General features: G+C 43.9%; 2 protein-coding genes across 3 annotated transcripts in view; one reads left to right on the plus strand and one right to left on the minus strand.

The window, feature by feature from the left end:
* Nucleotides 1-24,231, minus strand: part of LOC144684798 (lysosomal membrane ascorbate-dependent ferrireductase CYB561A3-like) — a 198,751-nt gene that overhangs the window by 18,535 nt on the left and 155,985 nt on the right. The window lies entirely within an intron of this gene.
* Nucleotides 73-18,865, plus strand: armc7 (armadillo repeat containing 7). 2 transcript variants are annotated; one of them, XM_078549014.1, is made up of 4 exons: nucleotides 73-244; nucleotides 14,976-15,092; nucleotides 15,486-15,629; nucleotides 17,031-18,865. In XM_078549014.1, the coding sequence occupies exons 1-4, from the start codon at nucleotides 109-111 to the stop codon at nucleotides 17,366-17,368; spliced, it is 735 nt and encodes a 244-aa protein (XP_078405140.1). In that variant the 5' UTR covers nucleotides 73-108; the 3' UTR covers nucleotides 17,369-18,865. The 2 variants fall into 2 exon arrangements, with proteins under 2 accessions (XP_078405140.1, XP_078405141.1); XM_078549015.1 differs by lacking the exon at nucleotides 73-244 and adding an exon at nucleotides 13,005-13,028.

The following is a 24,231-nucleotide window of genomic DNA, read 5'->3' on the forward strand; positions in this document are numbered from 1 at the left end:
TGCCATGCTACAATAATGTGAGTGGTTGGAGTCCAATTCTTGAATATCAGCCAATGTCACAGATTGTGCAGGCACAATCACGGGCTAAGTTTTGACTCTTGAAACCTGATGTGCTTTCCTCTTGCCCTCTTTCCTGTCTCCCAGCCACCTCTCATCAGCATCTTTGGCTCCTTGATCCACCGAAGTTCTCCAATATGGCCTGTTGTTAGCCACATCTTCCCAGCTTGCAGTACTGGTGGTAAAGGTACTTGAAAACTTTTAACAAGTATTTTTAAACTTTTGTCTTGGTCATCCCAGTAGTCTTGAATCATCTGAAATTTCTGCATTCAAGAGATCTTTGGCATATGCCCATCATGGCAACTTAATTTCCTTGAGTACTTCAGTGTCAGGAACATTATCTCCACCCTGAATACTTAGAATACGTTGAAAACAGCAGGCATAGGAAGAGTTTAATCTTTCATACCTGCTGTAGGTGGTTCATGTCTCATTGCACTACAGCAGTGTGCCCAGGACACATGTTTGGTTGACCCATACTTAGCCATTCAATGGTAACTTCATATCATTCCACATATGCTTTGTCAATTGGTGAAATGTGATTGCTGCATTTCTAACATAAAAATTATCTAGTTTGTCTAGCAAGCAGTTATCTGACAGTTAATCCTAAGTAGCAGAACCTGAGTACAACTTTTAGCGTGGTGCAGTGTTGTGCCATGATCACTGTCTTCTTTATATTGATGGTAAGCCCAAAATCATTCCTAGTGAAAAGCATTCTCAAAGCCAGAGAATAGTGCAATCTGCAGACTCTGACACTTGGAGGGGAAGGGGCAGGTGGTGCTTAGAGGGCTGCGTAGATAACTCGTTGGGAGGTTTGTGGCGCTCTTTCTGATGCATTGACTTCGCCATTGCGTGTTCCCATTGAAGTATCTCAATCTACACGGTGCCTTCCCAAATGAACTTTCTCCATTTTGGTTAGTCACAACCCAGGGATCAGCACGGATGTTTGACCACTTCAAGGATGCTTTGAGGAGATCCCTAAAGTGTTTCCTTTGTCCTCCTGGGAGTTTCCTACTGAGTTCCGACTATAACAATTGTTTCGTGAGTCAGGTCAGGCATACGAACGTCATGTCCTGCTCAACAGAGCTGGCTTTGCATGGTTAGTGCCTTGATGCTGGGCATGTTGGTTTGGGTGCTGCTGTTGGACCGCTTTTCTTGTCACTGGATTTGGAGCATCACTGGTGGTAATTTCCCAGTAATTTGAAGTCCCTGCTGTACGTTGCCCAAGTCTCTGAAGCATATAGGAGCATGGAATTACTGCTGCCTGTCCGGTAAACCATGACCTTAGTTCTGGATTTGAGTTCCTGGTCCTCAAAATAGTATTTTCCTCAGCTGGCTAAAGGTTGAGCTGGCTCATTGGAGATGATGATGAATTTTGTTTTCTATGTTTGCCATCATCGAGAGGCGGCTCCCAAGTTATGGAAAATGGTCCACATTTTCCAGGATCTTGCTATTGATCTTAATCGATGGGTTAGATGTTGTGCTGTGGGACCTTAGTTTTCCAGGTGTTTAACTGAAAGGCCCATTTTCTCATGTGCTTCATATGCAATTTTGTAATGTAAGAAACGTTGCAGCTAATTTTCACACAGTATGCTCCCACAAACATCAGAATGATAATAAACACAATTTTTGTGGTCTTTAATTTGGTGTGGTCTCATCACAGCTCCAATCTCCGTACTTTCCAAAACAAAAACAGAAAATGCTGGAAAATCTCAGCAGGTATAACAGCATCTGTGGAGAGAAAAACAGAGTTAATGTTTTGAGTCCGTTTGACTCTTCCTCAGAGCTAAAGAGAAGTAAAAATGTGATGAAATTTATACTGTTTAAGGGGGGGTGGAACAGGTGAAGCTGGATAGTAGGCCAGCGATAGGTGGGGGCAAAGGAGAGATTGACAAAGATGTCATGAACAAAAGGACAAAGGGGGTGTTAATGGTAGTGGTACGGGCTAAAGAAGGTGCTGCTGGTGGCATTAAGATAAGAAAGCAGAATGTGATAATTGCAGGACAAGGGTAAGCACTTTGAAAAGAACAACATGAACAAGTGACAGATGGCCCTTGTTGGGGTGGGGTGGGGTGGGGGGAGGGGACGATGGTGGGGGAAAAAGATCGAAAATAGGATAAAAAGTGGGGATAAAACAATGAATAAAAATGAAATAAATAAAAATAAGTGGATAAAAAATAAAAATAAATATTGAAAAAAGGGATAAAAACGGGGTGAGGATGGAGGAGAGAGTTCATGGTCTGAAGTTGTTGAATGCAATATTAAGTCTGGAAGGCTGTAAAGTGCCTAATAGGAAGATGAGGTGCTGTTCCTCCAGTTTGCGTTGAGCTTCACTGGAATAAAGCAGCAGGCCAAGGATGGACATGTGGGCATGAGAACAAGATGGTGTGTTGAAATGGCAAGAGACAGGAAGGTCTGGGTCATGCTTATGGACAGACCGAAGGTGTTCTGCAAAGTGGTCGCCCAGTCTGCATTTAATCTCTCCAATGTAGATGAGACCACATTGGGAGCAGTGAATGCAGTAGACCAAATTGAAGGAGATAGAAGTGAAGCACTGCTTCACCTGAAAGAAGTGTTTGGGCCCTTGGGCGGTGAGGAGGGAGGGGGTAAAGGGGCAGATGTTACACCTTCTGCGATTGCAAGGGAAGGTGCTGTGGGAGGAGGATGAGGTGTTGGGGGTGATGGAGGAGTTGACTGGGGTGTCCTGGAGGGAACAGTCCCTATGGAATGCTGACAGGGGGTGAGAGGAAAATGTGTTTGGCGGTGTCATCATGCTGGAGTTGGCGGAAATGGAAGAGGATGATCTTTTGAATGCGGAGGCTGGTGGGGTGAAAAGTGAGGACAAGGGGGACCCTATCTTGGTTCTGGGAGGGAGAGGAAGGTGTGAGGGCAGAGGCACAGGAGATGGGTCAGACCTGGTTGAGGGCCCCGTCAACCACAGTGGATGGGATACCTCGGTTAAGGAAGAAGGAAGACATGTCAATGATACTTTCTGAATTGTTTTCTACATCTGTGTGTTAACTTTTTGTGATTTGTGTACAAGAACAGCCAAGTATCTCTGAACACTAACATTTCCCTCCCTCGCACCTTTTAAAAAATGTTCTGCTCTTCTATATTTTACCTATCAAAATGGATAACTTTACATTTCTCTACAATATATTCCATCTGCAACATCCTTATCCACTGACTTAACTTGTCCACATTCCTTTGCAGTCTCTGCATCCTCTTGACAGTTTATTTTCCTACTTAGCTTATTTGTCTGGATACGCACTCAGCCCATACACCTAAGTCATTGACATAGATTGTAGATAGCTGAGGCTCAAGCACTGATCCTTGTGGTACAATATAGTTACAGACAGGCAACCAAAAAATGTTTATTCCATTTTGATAAGCTAGCAATGGATGGATGTGCACTTAAACCCAAATAAAAGCGAATAACTTCAGAATACAGAAAATTGGGAGATATAGGGCAAAAAAAATTGAGAGTGCTTTATTTACCTATAAAGGCTTCTACATGAACAACAGGTCATTTAAACTTTCCAAACATATGATTACACTAAAATGATTGATTCAGACTGACTTGTAATTCATTACTGTGTGGTTAATGCTGAGTAGAGAGCTCCCTGAATTATACTTTTTTGAAAGCATTACAGCTGTCAGCTGTGTCTCCAGCCACAGACACAATGGTAGTACCCTTCCTCTGAGTTATATGGTTCAGGGTTCAAGTCCCTCTCCAGGACTTGAGCACAAAAATCTTGGCTGACACTCCAGTGCAGTACTGAGAGCATGCTGCACTGTCAGAGGTGCCATTGAGATGGTAAACTGAGGTCCCGTCTACTCTCCCAGGTGGATGTAAAAGGTCCTATGCCACTATTTCAAAGGAGAGCAGGGGTGTGCTCCCTGGTGGCTTGGAATACTTAACGGCAATCTACATCATGTGCAGAACTTTTTGTCCCGCGGGCGGGCGCGCGCCTGACTTGATTGGGAGTAAAATAGTGCGCGATGATGTCGGATGAGCATCCTGACATCATCGCGCACTCGCGTGATAGTTCGCTCAGCGGGTGCATGCGGTTTCTGGAGCAGCACCTGCCATTAATTAAGCAGCCACTTAAGGCCCTTAACAGTCCAACTGACTGTGATTTTTCCTTGCCCATGCAATTTTCTGTATGTCGCACGGGCAAAACGGGCGGGCGGCCAGCCGACATTTTCACAAATCCCATCCAAGGGCGCGATAAAAAGGGTCAGCAGCATTGCCAGTGTGAGTAATGAAGAGTTTTGGAGATAGTTTGCAGCTGGTTGCTTACTGGTACTTGGCAGCTTCATCTCTGTTCTGGGCTTCATTCTTAGAATTTCCAGGCTTCACATTAGGACTTGTTGCTGCCTGCCAGGCCCCTGGAGGATTAAGATTGTGTGGACCCTTCCAGGTATCAGACAGCCTTCCCGTATCCTGGTAATGGGGATTGTGGTCTCCACTGGAGGCACCTGTTCTGAGGAAGAAGAGTGGGGGTAGAAGGGAGAGGAGGCTAGGTGACCCTATGCAGTTTCCAAGGGAGGGACATGAAGGAGGAGAGGCCCAGGCACAAGGGCGCGGGGCCAGCAGGTAGTCCAAAGCAGAAGGGGTCACAGAAGATGCCACTATCCTGCTGCCAGGGATTGCAGGTGGCGATGCAGCTACATCAATATGTCCGAGGTGAAATGCCGAAGGAGGCTCCGCCTCTCAAGGGAGACAGTGACCTCCATTTGCCAGATGATTGGGCCTGAGATCAGCTCCGACTGTGTGGGTGGACACCCCATGCCAGTGGCTCTGAAGGTCACAGTGGCCCTCAACCTCTATGCCTCCGGCTCTTTCCAGGGGTCAGTGGGGGATCAGTGTGGAGTCTCCCAATCAGCTGTCCACAGTTGCATCGAACTGGTGATAGAAGCTCTGTTCAGGAGGATACTGGCCTTTATTCTTTACTGTATGGCAAGGCCAGCCAGGCTGAGAGAGCCAGAGGCTTTGCAGTGATTGGTGGGTTGCCCCACGTCCAGGGTGCAATAGATTGTACACATGTGACCATCAAGGCACCAGCAGGTAAGCCCAGTGCCTTCATCAACAGGAAGGGCTTCCACTCCATGAACGTGCAGGTAGTATGTGATCACAGGATGCTGATTCTACAAGTCTGTGCAAGATACCCTGGCAGCTGCCATGACGTGTACCAGAGACACTCCCAGGTGCCGAGGCTCTTCAGTGCTCCAGCCTGACTGGATGGATGGCTGCTGGGTGACAAGGGCTATCCATTGGAAAGATGGCTCATTACACCTCTCCGCCACCCAAGAACAGTGGCAGAGAAGCATTACAATACGAGTCATGCCTCCACAAGGGCAGTGGTAGAAAGGACCATAGGTCTTCTCAAGATGCGCTTCCAATGCCTGGATCGTTCAGGGGGAGCTCTACAATACCCCCAGAATGGGTGTCACTGATCGTGGTTGCACACTGCACTCTCCACAATCTGGCAAGCGGGTCCCACTGGAGGAAGAGGGTCTTAACGCAGCTCCACAGGCCACAGATGATGAGTCCAGTAGTGAGTCAGAAGAAGAGCATGGTGAGGAGAATACTGAGGGTGCGGAGTCAGACCTCAGTAACCTGCGGAGAGGCAAGGACACCAGGGGCGCCTTGATCCAATGCTCCTTCAACTAGGCTACCAAAGATCAGCTTCAAACGTGTGCCAGGGCTGCCGCCTCCATCTGGGTGTCTGAAAGGACCCTTTCATTTGAATCCAAAGAACACTCAGTGTCTGTGAAATAAAGTTCAGAATCACCTATGTCCAGCATTACGTACTGGCATTCCCCGCACCAATGAAATAAAAAGGCAAAGCATACTCAGGCATGACAAAAATGTTATTCTGACAGTTCAGTAATCTTAACAGAAATGTTTCTGGTATTTAACATCAGACCGGTATACATAAAGTAAGCAAAAATGAACATAAAATCACCCATAACCAGTCCGTCTTGTGCTCATGGTGCCTTTAACTTGCATTAGCGAGTGCTATGTCTAGGTGCTCCCCCATCACTGACATTAGCATTGGAGACAGCCTGCTGACTCTGCAGTCTTGTTGGCCTTGATGACCTTGGCAGTCGTTCTCTGGCCAGTGGAGCCTATGCTGACCCCACCTGGGAGGGAGTAGCCAGTGCAACGGCTGGCATCTCCCCAGTCACTGCATCCTCATCAGATGCCATGGTCACTGGTGGAGGGACGGAGGAGCTGCTGCCGTCATCCAGAGTGCCCTGAGAGGAGCCCGCAGAGATGACAAGCAGCTCGTGCACCAACGTGAGGTCACTCTGGACCTCCCTGAACACCATTGATGGATGGGCACCTGGCTGGGTTACTGGGTGCCTCATCCATCTCCCACACTGACACTGATCACCTGAGGTCGGTGCCTGTGTGAGGGCTTGCGAGTCCAAGTGCAATCCCAGGAAGCCCTCATTCTGTCCTTGGAGCAGCATCTCCAAGAAAGTCACCATGATCAATGGAGGAGGCAGTGCGCTTGGCCATGACGGTCAACGCAGTGCTCACACTCCACATGCACTCCTCCATCATGGAGACCATGGCATGCACACCCTCATGGATCTCCACCTGATCCTCCCGCACATCTCGCTCAGACACCCAGCATCTGTTGCCTAATGGACGACTCCAGAGGCTCATCATCAGCCTTCAACTGAATATCGTCCTGGTCCCCAGCAGGGCTCCGACTGCTGGCACCCTGGGCAGTCTCTGCCTCCGCCTGCACCTCAAGTAATTGTGTACTGAGATACTAGCCACTGCTCTAATGCCCACTAAGACGCTGGTATCTGCGCTGGTGCCTGATTCAGAGAGCAGATGTGACGCAGGTGCAAATGACATTCGGTGGTCCTCTGATGTCAGGGGTGGCCCTTTGGATCTGGATAGCAAACGCCTTCTGGCGAACTTAAAAGGGAGAAGAAGGACATGTCATTAGTTAAAGTCATCACACTGTTACTGTGCATGCCAGGCACCCTGGTGGGACAACGGAGATTTGCATCATTTTGCCCTCATCTTCCAATGATCAATTGGGACTCCAGGTTCGAGGCTCACACCAATGAAGAGACTACACTAGAATGGTTGCGCAAGCTGAAATTTTCACCTCTGTGCACTGCACTCTTACCGTTGTTTGGCACTCCTGCCTCTCTACGTCCAGTTGCACGTGGGGCAAGCTGACTCTCAAGCTATAGGACATTTTGCTCGTACCTCGGGAGAATTAGGAGGCCAGTGGGGCCTCTGCTGGTCCACGGCCTTTCTATATTGTTCTGGGCCATTTTGTCCTGGAAAAACAGAGGGGCATTGATTAGTCTACTCTGTACATGCAGCGCCATTGTAGCCTGGCTAACCCCAGCTGAGGAGCACCTGGCAGGGCACATCAGAGTCATGGCCCTCGAGCCGCAAGACACTCAGCCCAAGCAGCCAGGACTCACCCCCTTGGCCAACTCTGGAGTGATTGACAGTTGACACTCAGACTCTAGCACCCCTGAGATCCATGGGGGGATGGCCAGACCTTAACACATCTGCACACTGACCCATGCCAACATGGTACTCGCCCTTCCTGAGCGCAGCAGGTCATTGAAGTGCTTCTGGCACTGCACCCAGGAGCGCTGCATCACGTCACAGCTGCTGACCAGTGCTGCCACCTGCTCCCATGCCCTCTTGGTGAGGCTTAGTGGCCTCCTCCTCCCATCCCTGGGATAAGAGGGGTCCCTCCTGGCAGTCACCTCCTCCAAGAGGATGGCGAGGCACTCATCAGAGAAGTGGGGGGTGCTGAGTGTCCGCCTGACCTGCCCTCCTGCCTGCCGTGTCCAGCTGCTCTTGGGTCCATAGTGCCGGCTCAGGGAACGTCCTCCATGGCAGCCTTCCAGGGGCTGTCTAGGCTGCTTTTAAACCGACCACCGCGTCACCATTGGACCCGGCGGCCGACAGGCTCCTGCCGCCATTCGGCCCTTCCTGGCCAGTGCAGAGCCACACTTCATGCTAGACAGGCCTTAATCGCGGGCGGCGGTCCATTTCACAGCCACTCCCTGGCCTGCCCACCCCACCCGCCTGATGAAGGGAAAATCTTGATCCATAAAAACAGATTATCTGGATAATCTGGTCATTATCACATTTCTGTTTGTGGAGGCTTGCTATGCACAAATTGGCTGCTGTGTTTCCTATAGTCACTTATAAAAGTGACTACACTTCAAAAGTACTTGAGACTCAGGCGTCGTGACAGGGTCTGGATAAAGAAAGCCTTTCTTTCTGCCTCTGTCCCTTTAAATGGAAATGCCTCCCGCCGGTAGATGGCGCTAAATTGGAAGAGTAATTATGACGCTCCTGGGTGATGTGCGCATGCTCATAAACTTCGGTGACGCGTCTTGGTTTCCAGAAAATTACGTTGATGTTTTTCTATAAGAATTGTTTTGGGTACAAGGTGAGTAACCAGCTAGAATCCAAACTGAGCAATGGTCGTGTTAGGCATTTTGTGTCCTGGGATCAGGCTGTTCGGGTCTGAGCTTTCTCCCTGCCATATGAGGTCGGAGAGGATTCAGTGCCCGTTTATATTATTGAATGGCTGCTTTATGCTGAGTGCGGCTGGAGTGAGGTTCAATAATGTTTCACAAAATGAAGCCGAGTTGCTTCAATAACTAGTCACAAGTTTAGTCAAACGTGTTTCCCTATGAAATGTGTAATATCTCTGCGAACATTTCCCTCAATGTCGACTTCCAGCTGTACATGATTAATATAAGTTTTACCCCAACTCAGACATCTTATTTCTCCCTTCTAACTATGCTTCAGTTCTGCCGAAGGGCCATGAAGGCTCGAAACGTTAACTGATTTCTTCTCCGCCGATGCTGCCCAGACCTGCTGAGTTTTTCCAGGTAATTCTGTTTTTGTTTTGGATTTCCAGCATCCGCAGTAGCTTTTAGCTTTTTGTTTTTATCTTAGTTCAAATACTCCCTCTACTTCCTACAAATGGTGTAAACCCATTTGCTCTAATTTTACTTATGAAGCTCAGTATAACGTTTTGCTTTATGCCTCTCCTATGAAGTACTTAGGGATATTTTATCATGTCAAAGGCCCTATATAACTGCAAGTTGTTGTTGAAGTGCAAGTAAACCGTTGTTTTATCAGGAAGGGGCCTTTGGGTCCTGGATGATGAGAAGGGTGGAGGTAAAAGGGTAGATAGCCAAAAGCTTGGTCAAAGAGGTAGGCTTTAAGGAGTTTCTCAAAGGGAAGTGGAAAGGTTTAGGGAGGCACTTACAAAGCTTAGGGTGTAGAAAACTGAAGGCAGAGCTACCAATAGTGGAGTAATTAAAATTGAGGATGCCTCTGTAGTGTATCTTTGCAGTGTAACTAAACTCCTATGCTTAGAGGAACCTTGGCTCCCAGAGATGCAAATGTGGGCCCACTGGTGTGTGGACATGCCCTTGCATCCATCAACCAGGTCCCAGCAACAGGTCAAATTGTACCCAGAGCCTCCTTGCTTGGAGGAATAAAATGCAATGAAGTGGAGTCCTGTAAGTGGCTGGTGATCCCCTTGAGCAAGCACCTTCTGGTAACTCCTGCAACCAAGTGACCTCCAGATGTAGGAGCTCCTGCCCTTCCTCTGGATTCAGTCTATAATGTCAAGAGGGAGATGCAGATGCTGGGAAGTTTGTGTCTTCAAATCCTGCCCAGGTTATGCAGCCTGCATAAATGAAGAGGGCACTTCACCCTTAATAACAAATGGAGAGGACACTTCATCCTTACTCTTACCAGTGAGTGGACCAATATGGTAGGAAGTGGTTTATGGGTTATACTCCCAGTCTAATTGGTGCAAGGAAAGGGTTTCATGGGTTGCTTCTGGCAGAAAGGATCATTGCAATCTATTGGTCAGTTACTGTCTGCCTCAAGTTAGGCAACCCTCAACCAATAAGGTGCTGACCCGACAACGTCTGCCTTCCTCTATTGGGGCATGAGGATCAGGGATCCTATCCTGACAAGCAGATGGTATTTAGGTACTGAAGAAACAAAAAGTGAAGACTCTTTGTTTGTAAGCTGGCATGTCAGGACTGTGTGTGCTCGTGTACATGAGGACTTGCAGTCAACAGACAATGTACATAATATGGCATTGATTGACCCTGAACTACACAAGTTCAACATTAACATTGCTGCTTTCCAAGAGGTTAGACTGAATAACACTGGATCTATATGTCAGGCCAATTATACCTTCTGGCATGGCGAAAGTGCAGATGATCACCGTGGACTTGGAATGGGTTTTGTTGTCAAAAACAGATTGATGCAGATGATTTTGATGCCTGTTGTGACTTTTGAATACCTCATACCATCAGATGGAGGTTTTGTCAACATCATCTGCACTTATGTACCAACCAACGCCAAAGACAAAGATCACCTCTACGACATTCTAGATGATATTCTGGAGCATCTGCTACATGGAGAAAAGTTATTTCTCTCGGGCGACTTAAAGCAAGAGTTGGTGCATAGACAGTTTCATGGCAAATGTACCTTGGTCTTAATGGTGTCGGCAAGATAAACTTAAATGGCTGCTAGAACTTTGTGCAGAGTGTGGACTTTGCGTTATCTTCCAGGGCAGACATCGGCACCAGATAATCAGCAGAAGATGTGATATGTCTCGCATCCTTCACACTCAGACCTATCACAGTGCAAATTGTGATACTTATTACTCATTTGTCAATTGTAGGCTGAAGGTGTAACCATGGAAAATATACAAGTCCAAACACAATGGCGTGCTGCACATCAACATTTCATGCACAAGGCCAGAAGTTCTCAGGCAGTCTCTTCAACCTGAGGGCTCACCAGATAATGCAGATGAAGCATTGAACTCTCTGTGGTCAATCAACTACAAAACTGCAGTGACCGTGTTTGGCAATGACTCCTGTCATTGAAGCAAAGAACACAGCTCACCAGGCCCCAATCCTGAAGCACGTGACAATTTTGTGTTAGCAGTTGTGCACATTACAGCAAGGTGCTGTGCCAACAAGTATTGGATCAATCTATGCAAAGAAACTGCTAGTTGACCACGGTAACCTTTGCACTATGTATGACGATATTAAAAGAGCAGTTGGCTCCACCATCACCAAAGTTGCTCCTTTGAAATCCACAGATGGGGAAATACTCCCTGACAGGAACGAACATATGGCCGCTAGGTAGATCACGACTCCGAGCTATAATCACGTGAAAAAGATTTCTCTCTGCCTGTGCTAGATGATCTTCTGCAGCTATCTGTCGTGTATGAGCTTGATGCAGAACCCTCATTACTTGAGCTTGAAAAGGTCACTGACTCCCTAGCAGCAAGGAAAAGACTTGGAAAGGAGGAAATACCATACACTCAAGCATGGAAAGTCTCGCCTGCTGTCATACCTCACAGCAATCTCCTCTGCTAGAGAGAAGGCTCTGTCCCACTGGAGATGTTTGACGCAAACATCATCACATTGTACAAGAACAAAGGTGATCAAGAGAATTGCAACAACTACTGGGGCATCTCACTGTACAGCGTCACTAGGAAGACCTTTGCCAGAGTCATTCTAATGAGGCTCCATTGATGAGCCAACAAAATATACCCGGAGGCACAGTGTGGCTTCAGAGTAGACAGGTTCACGGTACGCATGTTATTCTCTCTGTTAGCTTCAAGAGAAGTGCAAAGAGTAGCAAACACCACTCTACCTTGCTCTTGTGGCGCTCTCAGAAGCATTTGACACCATGACCAGGATGGGCCTCTAGTGGATACCAGAGAAAATCGTATGTCCTCCCAAACTTCACAGTTTTATACAGTCCTTCCGTGATAACATGCATGGCACAATTCAGTTTGACAGCTCCACCTCTGACAGTTTTGAGATTAATAATGGGGTGAAATAGGGCTGCATCTTAGCCCCTATTCTGTTTAGTACCTTTCTGTCCTGTACTTTCCTTTCTGACATGGAAGGAATGTACCTCCCCACATGATCAGATGGGAAACTCCTCAACCTATCAAGGCTGAAAGCCAAGACAAAGGTGTGCCATGTCCTGATCAGAGAACTTCTGTGAGCTGATGATGCTGCACTAGTTTCCCAGACAGAAGACCAACTCCAAAGGCTCATGGATCATCTGTCCTGTGCATGTGTCATATTCTCCCTCACCGGCAGTGTCAAGAAAACTGTAGTTATGGGACACGGTATTGTGTGTCTGCCTATGATGAGACCCAACACACCACTGGAAGCAGTCAGTAAGTTCTGCCACCTTGGATCTACGGTGACGGACAACCTGTCTCTTAACGAAGAGTCCAGCACATACATTGGAACGGCAGCCACCAACTTTGGCTGACTGACAAAATGGGCATTGAAAACAACCAACTCACCCGCTGGACCAAGATGCTTGTCTGTAAGGCCTGTATCCTCAGCACATTGCCGTATGGTAGGAAAGCCTGGACAACTTGTGTTGATCGTGAACAGAGGCTCAGTCACTTCCATCTCTGGTGTCTATGTCGCATCCTTGGCATCACATGGAGAGACAAAGTCACCAATGAAGCAGTCCTTTCTAAGGCAAATATGCTAAGCACGCTACCACTAGTCAAGCAAAAAGGGCTTTATTGGCTTGGGCATGTGAACAGGATGGAAGATGGCTGCATCCCAAGCATAAACCATATGGAGAGTTGCCTGTGCCAAGAGTCCAGCAGAATGCCAAGCTCCGATTCAAGGATGCTATCAAAAGAGGCATGAAAGCCCTCAACATCAATCACGAGAAGTGGGAAACTCCAACTGACGATCGATTCAAATGGCAACAGACGCCAGCTGTGGGCAGGGGTTCGCCACCATGACGAGATATGCTTTCAGAAGCTCCACAGCGGACACCAGTCCTGCAAACAAGCGTCAGCAGAGATCATCCCACGCCACTGACAAGGGACTATTTCTTGTGTCATGAATCACAAAAAGCTAGCATACAAGTTCAGCAGGTAATAGGGAAGGCAAATGGAATGTTGGCCTTTATTTCAAAGGGAATGGAGTATAAAAATAGGGAAGTCTTGCCAAAACTATACAAGGCACTAGTTGGACCACACCTAGAATACTGTGACAGTTTTGGTCCCCATATCTAAGGAAAGATGTACTGGCATTGGATGGAGGAGTCCAGAGAAGGTTCACTTGGTTGACCCTGGGTATGGAGGGATTTTCTTATGAGGAGAGATTGAGTAGGTTGGGCCTGTACTCATTGGTAGTTTAGGAGAAAGAGGTGATCTTATTGATAATATAAGATTCTTAGGGGGCTTGACAGGGTAGATGCTGAGAGGTTGTTTCCCCTTGTGGGAGAGTCTAGGACCAGAGGGCATAATCTCAGAGTAAGGGATCACCCATTTAAGACAGAGATGAAGAAGAATTTCTTCTCTAAGGGTAGTGAATCTGTGGAATTCTTTACTGCAAAGGGCTGTAAAAGCTGGGTCGTTAAGTATATTCAAGGCTGAGATAGACAGATTTTTAATCAGTAAGGGAATCGAGGGTTATGAGGAAAAGGCAGGAAAGTGGAGTTGAGGATTATCAGATCAACCATAATATCATTGAATGGCGGAGCAAATTCAATGGGTCGAATGGCCTACTTCTGCTCCCATGTCTTATGTTCTTATTCACTTGTGGCAGACTTTGCCTTTCCAGAATTTGCTTGCTCAGCCATCAGAAGAATTGCAGCAAATGATCTCATCTGACCTCACCAAAGTTCCAAGGCTGCATTAACATCTCTTGCAAATGGAAGGATGCCAACCACAATCAACCAACCGCCGAGTATTTCCGGCATTGTTCCAGAGAAACTAAACTTATATTGAAACAAATTTAAAGCTAGCAGTCTGAAATATAGATATTTTTGTGATTTGAAAGGTAATCAGTCTCCATATGTCACAGTAAGGTAGTTGACTTGACTTTCCAGGAGTTTTATGAGGGAAGTGTTTAAGAGAACAGGAGCTAAGTCTCATGAAGGCAATATAGGTTGGGGATGTGGGAAAATCCATTTGCATTATAGGTTCAGGATTGAGTTGGGAGTGAGGAGGAGATGGTGGCTGCATGAATAGCTTTGCTCTGAGAGATAAATTACATCATAAACTCCTTGCACTTGGTCATCAATGTTGATAAAGTAAACAGTGTTTTTGTGGAAGGCCAAAGAGTGAGCTGGAGATATTGCTAATTTTTTTTTAGGAGCAATGATGAGAATATTGCAAGGGGGGATGGACAGAGAAAGTGATGATTTACTGATTGGGAGAGGTTTGAGTGATAAGGACAAAGGGGTGGGGGACTATGAATGGAAAATTTTATTTCAGGGTTAAGTTAAACTTTGAGGACTCAGAAGCCAGGTGAGAAGAGACCTGGGGAGGTGAAGTGAAGTTTGAAGTACCGCGGATGAGAAGCCATTCAGTGCTGATACTAATAGAGCAGATCTTGGCCAATAATTCACCTTGCGCTAACAGCAAATGACAAGGAATTTGAAGAACAATGGTGGAAGAGGGCGATATGCTTGGAAAAACAAAGAATATATCAGAGTTGTAAGGGGGAGAGACCCTTGATCATGGGACATGATGGCAGCTTCTCCACTGCCAAAAAGCAAGTGGCATGGTGGACTGTGTAGCCATGTGGGACTGTCACTTTAATATGGCTGTGGCTGGATTGAGTTCCTAAGCCAGCAGTGCATAGAAATATGAGTGAGCCAATTGGCTCATTTGTTCTGTCATTTGTTTACAACGGAAACATAGGAACAAGAATAGACTATTTGGCCCTCAAATGTTTGAAGATGATTACGTAGTTTCTTATTTTTTAATCCTATCTCTCTGTTCTTCCACCAGCTGGAATCAGGTTATGTCCCACCACTATTTCCATACTGCAATTGGACTAGGTTTGTAATCAGTTTTCTCTTTTATGTGCAGCTGATTTGAGATCAGGTGAAATGGCCAGTTCAGGTCAGCTGAGGGAAGGTAAATCCCAAGACCGGTTTGACTACCTACAAGCCCTGGTTACCGAGTTTCAAGATACTGATAGTCAAGGTAGGATGACAAAAAATGTAGGATGGTGATCCATGATTATCAGACGCAATACAGGATTGGAACTATGGGATCCTAAATAGTAGATGTTCAAAAAGGAACTATCACAGGGATGTTTGGAAGTGAAGCACAGATTCTAATATTCTTGTTGTGCTCATGTTTCTTGCCACACAAAACTGCCATTGTCTTCAATTTATGCTGTTTAGTATTTTTTAATCAATTGTATTACAGGGGTATTTGTTGCAGTACTTCAGGGGAAGGCATTCTGGGAAAACATTATTTTAGTTGCCTTTCACGTGATGTTTGTTCTGTGGTTGTGCACATCAGTCCCAATGACTATGACAATGTCAGTCCTATGTGTATAAAATCTAACATTGTTTTATTCTAACTTCTCAGAGGCAAAGGAGCAAGTTCTGGCGAACTTGGCTAATTTTGCATATGATCCCAGTAACTATCAATACCTTCGACAGCTGCAGGTTATTGACCTATTCCTGGATATGCTCACAGAAGATAATGAAAGATTTGTAGAATTTGGAATAGGTAAAACCTAAATTTTTAATTGTTTTTTCACACTCCTTTAGTTGGGAGATATGGATCTTCCAAACTGTGCTGATGTTGACATAATCAATCAGCAAGAAATATGCTTTTTAATTAAATATGATGTATTTATATGTTGAAAAAGCACAATACCAGAAACATTGGTAATACCATCTCAAGATTTTTATATTTACCTATTTATCTGATTTTCTGTGATGTAGCTCAATGGTACTCTGGGATTTGAAATGTGGTTGTTATGCTTAACTGCTAACCTGACATGTCCCTTTAAGGTCATTGCTCAAGAACTTCCTGTAGGAAAGTATTTTTTTCTAAAGGCTTAAACTTTATTTCTACAAGAACTTACAGGGAGAAGGGAAAGAAGAGAGAAAGTGGGAGGAAATAATATATGCACCCAGTCAGTTGTGAAATGGAGATTTAACACAAATAAAGTTTTCACACTTCTGACCCTGGTTACAGACTAATCACATTCAAAACCATGCCTGGGAATCAGAAACTAAGCTTTTCTTTGGGTGAAACGGAATGCTGGCAGCAGATCGATTAGAGTTACTCAGCTGAGGCAGGTCACAATCCCTTGCGTATTTAGCTTGGCCATACGTCATTCTGACTTGTGAACAAAGCCAGGGGAGACCAGTTCAAAGGGAGAACTGATTTTGAGGCTTTGTTTTCATTTTTTCTTTGGCCCCTTGTCCAGGGGTTGTCCAATAACCTTCCCACGCAGCTTGAGGCCAAGTACTCTTTCAATCTTGCCAAGAACCTGGTTGTTGGGTATGGCTTTTCCCACATTCATAATCAGCAATGACCTGGGGCTTTTCACTGATTCTTGTGGCCAGTTCCGTGATCAGAGGTCAGTTATAGATTAATTACCGCTAATGAGGGAATTTTCAGATAGCAAGGTGCTTACAATTTTCCAGGTCAATCTGTAAAACTTCCTCACCATTAGGTTATTGATCTGGAATTAACTGGCATATAAAATAATTGGCCTTCTTTCTGCTTTGGGCCCTTTGAAGTGTAATGGATGCTCTTCAGACTCTCTCAAAACTTTATATAGGTAATGGTAGATCTTCCAAGACTTTCCTCATGGAGAGCTGGGCATATATGTTTATGCTATGCTATGTGCCTGTACATTATCATTAGAGATTTTTCTATTCCAAAGTATTATGGGACTTTCAGAATAAGATTGTTTCTTTTGTAGTAATTATAAATCAGTGATCTTGTTTTTGTGTGTGCGCTAAATGGGAAGGGAATTGTCAGGACATTTACAGCATAATTAATGTTTAATGTGAATGACCATTCATCATATCCTCATCTTTACTTCTAGTACATTACCTCCTTCTCCAAATTTTCATGGACCAAAGTGTTGATAGTGTTTTTTATTTCCTTCAGGTGGTCTCTGTAACCTGTGTTTAGACAAGGAGAACAAGGAATATATTTTGCAGAACAATGGAGCTCAGGCAGTGCTGGACTGCTTATCCAGCCCTAATGAGGACATAGTACTGTCTGCCATTACCACATTAATATACTTGATGACTCCTTTGTCCCGGAAAGAAATCACAGCAATACCAGTTGTTGAGTGTATGCTACGGTTCTCCATGTCCAAAAACAAACGTCTGAGTAACTTAGCGACCCTGTTTCTGGAAGATTTCTGCTCACCAGAAGCGGTAGAAAAAGCTCAGAACTTGCAGAATCACACAGCACTAGGAATACCACTTCCAAAAGAATAGGCTCAAAAAATGTTTAGAATTTTACACCATTTTGATGCTAATGGGAAGGGTACAGCTTCTGGGCGTGGTACACTAATGTGACAGGTACGCACTTCTGGATTTCTTGCTCCATTTGATTCATTTAATAACTCTAGAGTTTGCAGTATATGGTCCCATTGCAGACACCGTCCCATGTTATACTTTGTTAATTGTGCTACGTTGTCTTTTGGAGGCAGGTTCCAAGCTTGTTCCCTGACTTCCATATGGTGTTGGTTGCAGTATAAAATGCATACATATACATAATTATTATCAATTTTTAATGCTGTCCAAGTGCCAGCTTGGGTGAGTTGGTAGCACTCTTGCCTTTGATATAATCAATGCTGACACTAAGGAAATGTTACATTGGTAGAGATGTGCCACCCTTCAGATGAGACAGTAAACCAAAATCCTGTTCAGGAGGGTACTAAATATCCTACAATTATATTCAATGAATGGGGCATTCTCCTAGTGTTCTAGTCAAAATTCCTGCCTCAACAAAGACTGTAAAAAATCAGATTAATTGGTCATTCATATCGTTGACGTTTATGGTATAGAATGGCTGCTGCGTTTACCAACATAAATTGTTACACTTCACAGGTATTTCACGGATATTTCAACGGTACTACATAAGTACAAGTTTTGTTTTTCTTATCTTTCAGTGAAAATGACAATAACATGAACGTGCCAGCATCCAATATAAGTGGATAATCTTAATTATGTAATTTGGAACCAGTGCTGTACCCTGAATTGAAGTACGAGGGATTATGTCTGTTTTTTCTGGTGGGGGATTAGACCAATTTTCAGTTTCTCAGTTTTACACACCAATGGAAACTTACTTAAGCAATTCAAAGGGAGGCTGGAATTTTTAATGTCTCTTTATCCACAATGTGTTTATTTACCTGGTTACACTTGGGAATTTTTTATTCACACTTGCGCATACAGACCGAATCCTTCCATCACTTTCTGAGCAGTGTTACACAACTTCCTTTATTATAAAAAAAATGTAAGATTTGTTTTTTGTCCTCCAATGATACTGGCTCTCACTGAGGTACAATTGCATTAAGTGCCAGCGCTGCCTTCCTTCAGTAACGTCATGTAAGTGCCTGTTCTTCACGTGAGTTTAGACTGAGTATGTTAACAGGCTATTTAACAGTGAATCTGAGCTTGATTTTGTCCTTACCTAATGGAATTCTGCTTCTCTAATGTTAGGAACTTTGACATCAATCAATGAGCTTTGTACTGTTCCGACTCATAACTGATCAGTGATTGAACCAGAGGTCTTTCGAGTTTGTGCAGCTTGATATTGCAACATGTGTTGTCATTATACACCATGTGCAGTGTCCATAGAATTAGTTCATGGTTAACTTTATGTTGTATATAATATTTGTCATCTAATATATTTGTAAAACTTTTACATAAAAGTTCTATGTAAAAGGTTGAGTTGGGATGCTCAGAATAAACTTAGATAAACCCCCAAAAGTGCAACTATATGGAATTGTGTTTCATGTGCAACCCTCCTGATCCCTCCATATCAACTTAAACGATGCTAAGATTAGTGCATGCTTTTTGCGCAGACTATTAGGAAGCCACATTCCAAGTAATATCAAATAGGATTACCAAGTGCGTGAAATGCTTAAGAGAGAAAATGGAAGACTTCACATGCTACGTCTTCTCAAGCATCACAACAGATCTCAAACTGACCTATTCACTGTGTTTAATAGTTACATAAGACCGATTGTTGAATACGCAGCGCTGGTTTGCAATGCTGGACTTACCAAAGAGCTTGCAAACTAGCTCGAAAGTGTTTAGAAATGAGCATTAAAACTGACCTTGGATAGCTAAAGCCAGAACCAAACAACTGAATGTGTTCCCTTGCTGAAAAGTAGAAAATGCTTTGTCTGGACTACGCTAGAAAACTCTTGAATCCCACCTCCTATTGCCACTAACTCTTGCTACAAACACAGAATCTTTACAGTGCAGGAGGAGGCCATTGGGCCCATCGAGTCTACACTGGTTCTCTGAAAGAGCATTCTACCTAGTCCTACTCACTGCCGTATCCACATAATTTTCCACATTCTCTTTTCAGATAGCAATCCAACTCCCTTTTGAGTTGGATTCCTATGCAATCGCAGAAGGTGCAACATCTGCCCCTTTACCTCCTCCCTCCTCACTGTCCAAGGGCCCAAACACTCCTTTCAAGTGAAGCAGCGCTTCCCTCAATTTGGTCTACTGCATTTGCTGCTCCCAATGTGGTCTCCAATGTGGAGAGACCAAATGCAGACTGGGTGACCGCTTTGCGGAACACCTTCGGTCTGTCAGCAAGCATGACCCAGACCTTCCTGCTTGCCATTTCAACACACCATCCTGCTCTCATGCCCACATGTCTGTCCTTGGCCTGCTGCGATGTTCCAGTGAAGCTCAATGCAAACTGGAGGAACAGCACCTCATCTTCTGATTAGGCGCTTTACAGCCTTCTCGACTTAACATTGAGTTCAACAATTTCAGACCATGAATTCTCTCCTCCATCCTCACCCCTTTATTATCCCCTTTTTTTCAATATCCATTTTTATTTTTTAATATGTATTTTTAAATTTTTATTTTTTTCTACTTTTTAAAAATATATTTTTATTCAATTGTTTTATTCCCCACCTGTTAGCCTATTTTCAATCTTTTTTTCCCCACCTTTTAGCCTATTTTCAATCTTTTTTCCCCACCACTGTCCCCTCCCCCTCCCCCACCCCCACTCGGGCCATCTGTTACTTGTTCATGTTGTTCTTTCCAGAGTGCTTACCCTTGTCTGGCTATTATCACATTCTGCTTTCTTTAGCCAGTACCACCACCATTAACACCCCTTTGACCTTTTGTTTATGACATCTTTGGCAATCTCTCCTTTGCCTCCACCTATTGCTGGTCTTCCATCCAGCTTCACCTGCTTAAACAGTACAAATTTCACCACATTTTTACTTCTCTTTAGCTCTGAATAAGAGTCATACGGACTCGAAATGTTAACTCCATCTTCCTCTCCACAGATGCTGTCAGACCTGCTGAGTTTTTCCAGCATTTTTTGTTTTTGTTTCAGATTTCCAGCATCTGCAGTATTTTGCCTTTCCCTTTTGAATACCTCGATTAAATCTGCCTCCACCACCCTCTCAGGAGGTTCGTTACCGACTCCAACTATCCTCTGGGTGAAAACAATTTCCTCACATCACTTTCACTGCTTTTGCCAATTATTTTGGATCTGTGCCCTCTAGTTCTTGAGGCTCTCTTGAGTAGGAACAGTTTCTCACTATTTACCTCTGTCCACACCCCTCAGAATCTTGAATACCTCTGTGAAGTCTCCACTCAGCCTTCTTTTCTCCAAGGAAAACAGTCCCAACCTCTCCAATCTATCCTCATAGCTACAGTTCTTTATCCCTGGAATCATTCTTGTGAATCCCCTCTGTACTCTCTCCAATGTCTTCACATCTTTCCTCATGTTTGGCACCCAGAACTGGACGCAGTACTCCAGATGAGGCCTAACTAGTGTCTTATACCACAAATTCAACATGACCTCCTTACTCTTGTACTCAGTGCCCCTATTTTAACTGCTCTCTCAGCATGCCCTGCCATATTCAATCATTTATTTAAACGTACACCGAGGTCCCTCTGTTCTTGCGCCTCCTTCAGAGTTTCCCCTTTTATTTTATACTGTCTCTCCATATTCTTCCTGCCAAAATGAATCACCCCCTACTTCTCTGCATTGAACCTTGTCTGCCCAATTTACCAACATTTCTATGTTCTTTTTGAAGTTCAAGGCTATCCTCATCACTGTTGACAACATTTCCAATCTTAATATCATCATATTTTTAATCATCATAATAACACCAATCAAGGTCATTAATATATATCGGGTCTCAGAACTGACCCCTGGAGAAATCCACTATAGACCTTCCACCAATCTGAGAAACAACCATTTATCAATACTGTTTCCTGTCACTCAGCCAATTTCTTATCCAAGTGCCTACTTTCCCTTTTATTCTAGAATTTTGCTCAAGTCTGTTGTGGCACTCTATCAAATGCCTTTTGAAAATCCATATACACCACATGAACAGTATTGCGCTTATCAACCTTCTCTGTTACCACCTCAAAAACTCCAGCAAGTTGGTTAAACGTGATTTTCCCTTCATGAATCCATACTGGCTTTCCTTAATTATCCTGCATTTGTCTAAGTGACTATTGATTTTGTCCCGAACTATAATTTCCAGAAGTTTCCCTACCACTGAAGTCAAACTGACTGGTCTATAGCTGCCGGCTTTATCCTTGCACCCCTATTTGAACAAGGGTGTAACATTCACAATTCTCCAGTCCTCTGGCACCACCCCTGTGCCTAAGGAAGACTGGAAGATTATCAATAGTGCAATTTCCACTGCTGCTTCCTTCAACACCCTTGGATGCATCTCATCTGGTCCTGGTACCCTATCTATTTTAAGTAAAGATAATCTTTCTAACACCACACCTTCTCAATTGTAAATTCTTCTAGTATACCAGTTATTTCCACTCTTACCTCGGCCTGGGTAGCATCCTCTTTTCTTGTAAAGACAGATGCAAAGTACTCGTTTAAACCTCTGCTATTTCTCCTGTTTCCATGTGCAAGTCCCCATTTTTTAGCCCTAATCGGCCCTACTCTTTTTTTTAACCACCCTTTTATTATTTATATGCTTATAGAAGACCTTGGGATTCCCTTTTATGTTAGCTACCAGTTTCTTTTCATGTTCTCTCCTTGCTTTTCTTATTAGTTTTTTCACTTCCCCTCTGGTCTTTTTGTATTCAGCCTGATTCTCCATTGTATTTTCTACCTGACATCTGTTATACACGCACTTTTTCCTTTTAATCTTCACCTCTACCACTCTCGTCATCCAGGGCACTTTGGATTTGTTTGCCCTACCTTTCCCCTTCAAGGGAATATACCTTGACATTGCCTGCAATACTGTTTCTTTGCAGGTGGCCCATTGTTCAGCCACTGTCTTTTCTGCCAACATTTGATTCCAACTCACTCGACTCAGATGCATTCTCATCCCATCGAAGTTGGCTTTCCCCCAATTAATTATCCCTGCTCTGGATTGTTCATTGTCCTTTTTCATGGAAACCTAAACCTTATGATGCAGTGGTCACTGTCCCCTAAATGCTCTCCCACTGATATTTGATCTGCTTGGACAACTCGTTGCCCAGAACAAGGTCCAACAGTGCCTGCCCTCTTGTTGGGACCGAAAACATACTGAAATAATTACCATTAACGTGTTCCAGGAACTCCGTCCCTTTGCAGTATTCCTATCCCAGTCTAGATTTGGATAATTGAAGTCCCCCATTATAATTACTCTCTAATTCTTGCACCTCTCTGCAATTTCTTTGCAAGCTTGTTTCTTTACATCCCTTCCAATAGGTGGTGCTCTATATAGTAAAACGATCAATATTATTGCACCTTTTTCATTCCTTACCTCTAGTCAGAAAGATTCTGTCCTTAGGATGTTCTGGAACATCCTCTCTCTCCATTAATGTAATGCCATCTTTTTAATATATTTGTTCATGGGATGTGGGCATCGCTGGCTAGGCTAGCATTTATTGGCCATCCCGAATTGTCCTTGAACTGGGTGGCTTGCTAGGCCATTTCAGAGTCAACCACATTGCTGAGGGTCTGGAGTCACATGTAGGTCAGACCAAGTAAGGATGGTAGATTTCCTTCCCTAAAAGACATTAGTGAACCAGATGGGTTTTTACGACAATTGACAATGGTTTTGTGGTCATCATTAGACTTTTAATTCCAGATTTTTATAGAATTCAAATTTCACCATCTGCCATGATGGGATGTGAAGCCAGGTCCCCAGAGCATTACCCTGGGTCTCTGGAATACCAGTCCAATGACAATATCACCATGTCACCCCCTTCTTTCATCAATACCACACGAATGATGAAAGTAAATATGCAATGGAATTAAGGAGAAAAGACACCATTCTGCAAATAAGACATAATATGAATAGACTATGAGACAGCCCAATTCCCAACGTCATAAAACTCAAAGTATGCAAATGATTGAGAATTTAATGAACTCAACTTGACAACATATGATCTAAGGACTTAAATGCAAAATGCAGAGTATTCTGTAAATTAAAGAGACCTGCATTTTACAATGTATTATTATTTGTACATTGAAAATATTCAGAATTGTGAACATTTCATTCTTTTATACTTTATTTTTGTCTATAACAATGCTCCAAATTATGATTACTTGTTTTATTTGTATTGTTATCACAATTCAGCACATGTCGCCATGGTCTTTCAATAAACCAATTATATGTCCAAAAATGTAAATTAAGAATCCTACACAGTATGATATGCAAATATATTTACGTACTTCAGATCTGAAGCGTTAACTCTGTTTCTCTCCACAGATGCTGCTTACCCAGCCTTATCTGTTTTTATTCCAGATTTCAAGCATCTACGCTATTTTACTTTAGTATGTACACAAAGGTTCCCCTTGTTCTTGATAAATGCTGGAGGGATTGTAGAGGAGTCAGACAAACGCTTAAACGATTAATTTTAAATAATTTTACAGCATGTAGAAATTGAAAGTTAAAATTTTAACCAAGATAACCATTGTCTTAATGATTTGAATGCTAACAAACCGCGGATCTCAGCGTTTCCCTTAATGCTTAAGATTTAAATTTTCTCCATGAATTATAAATAAGCAGTTGATAACAAACATGACAATTTTCCTGAAAAATAATCATTTCACGGCTTCTTTGCAAATTATTCAATTTTCTCAAATTAGGTTGGGACTCGTTTGCAGTTCCAGGCCTTTTTCTCACTTA

This window comes from Cetorhinus maximus, chromosome 9 (genome assembly GCF_964194155.1).
Source record: "Cetorhinus maximus chromosome 9, sCetMax3.hap1.1, whole genome shotgun sequence".
Taxonomy (NCBI): domain Eukaryota; kingdom Metazoa; phylum Chordata; class Chondrichthyes; order Lamniformes; family Cetorhinidae; genus Cetorhinus; species Cetorhinus maximus.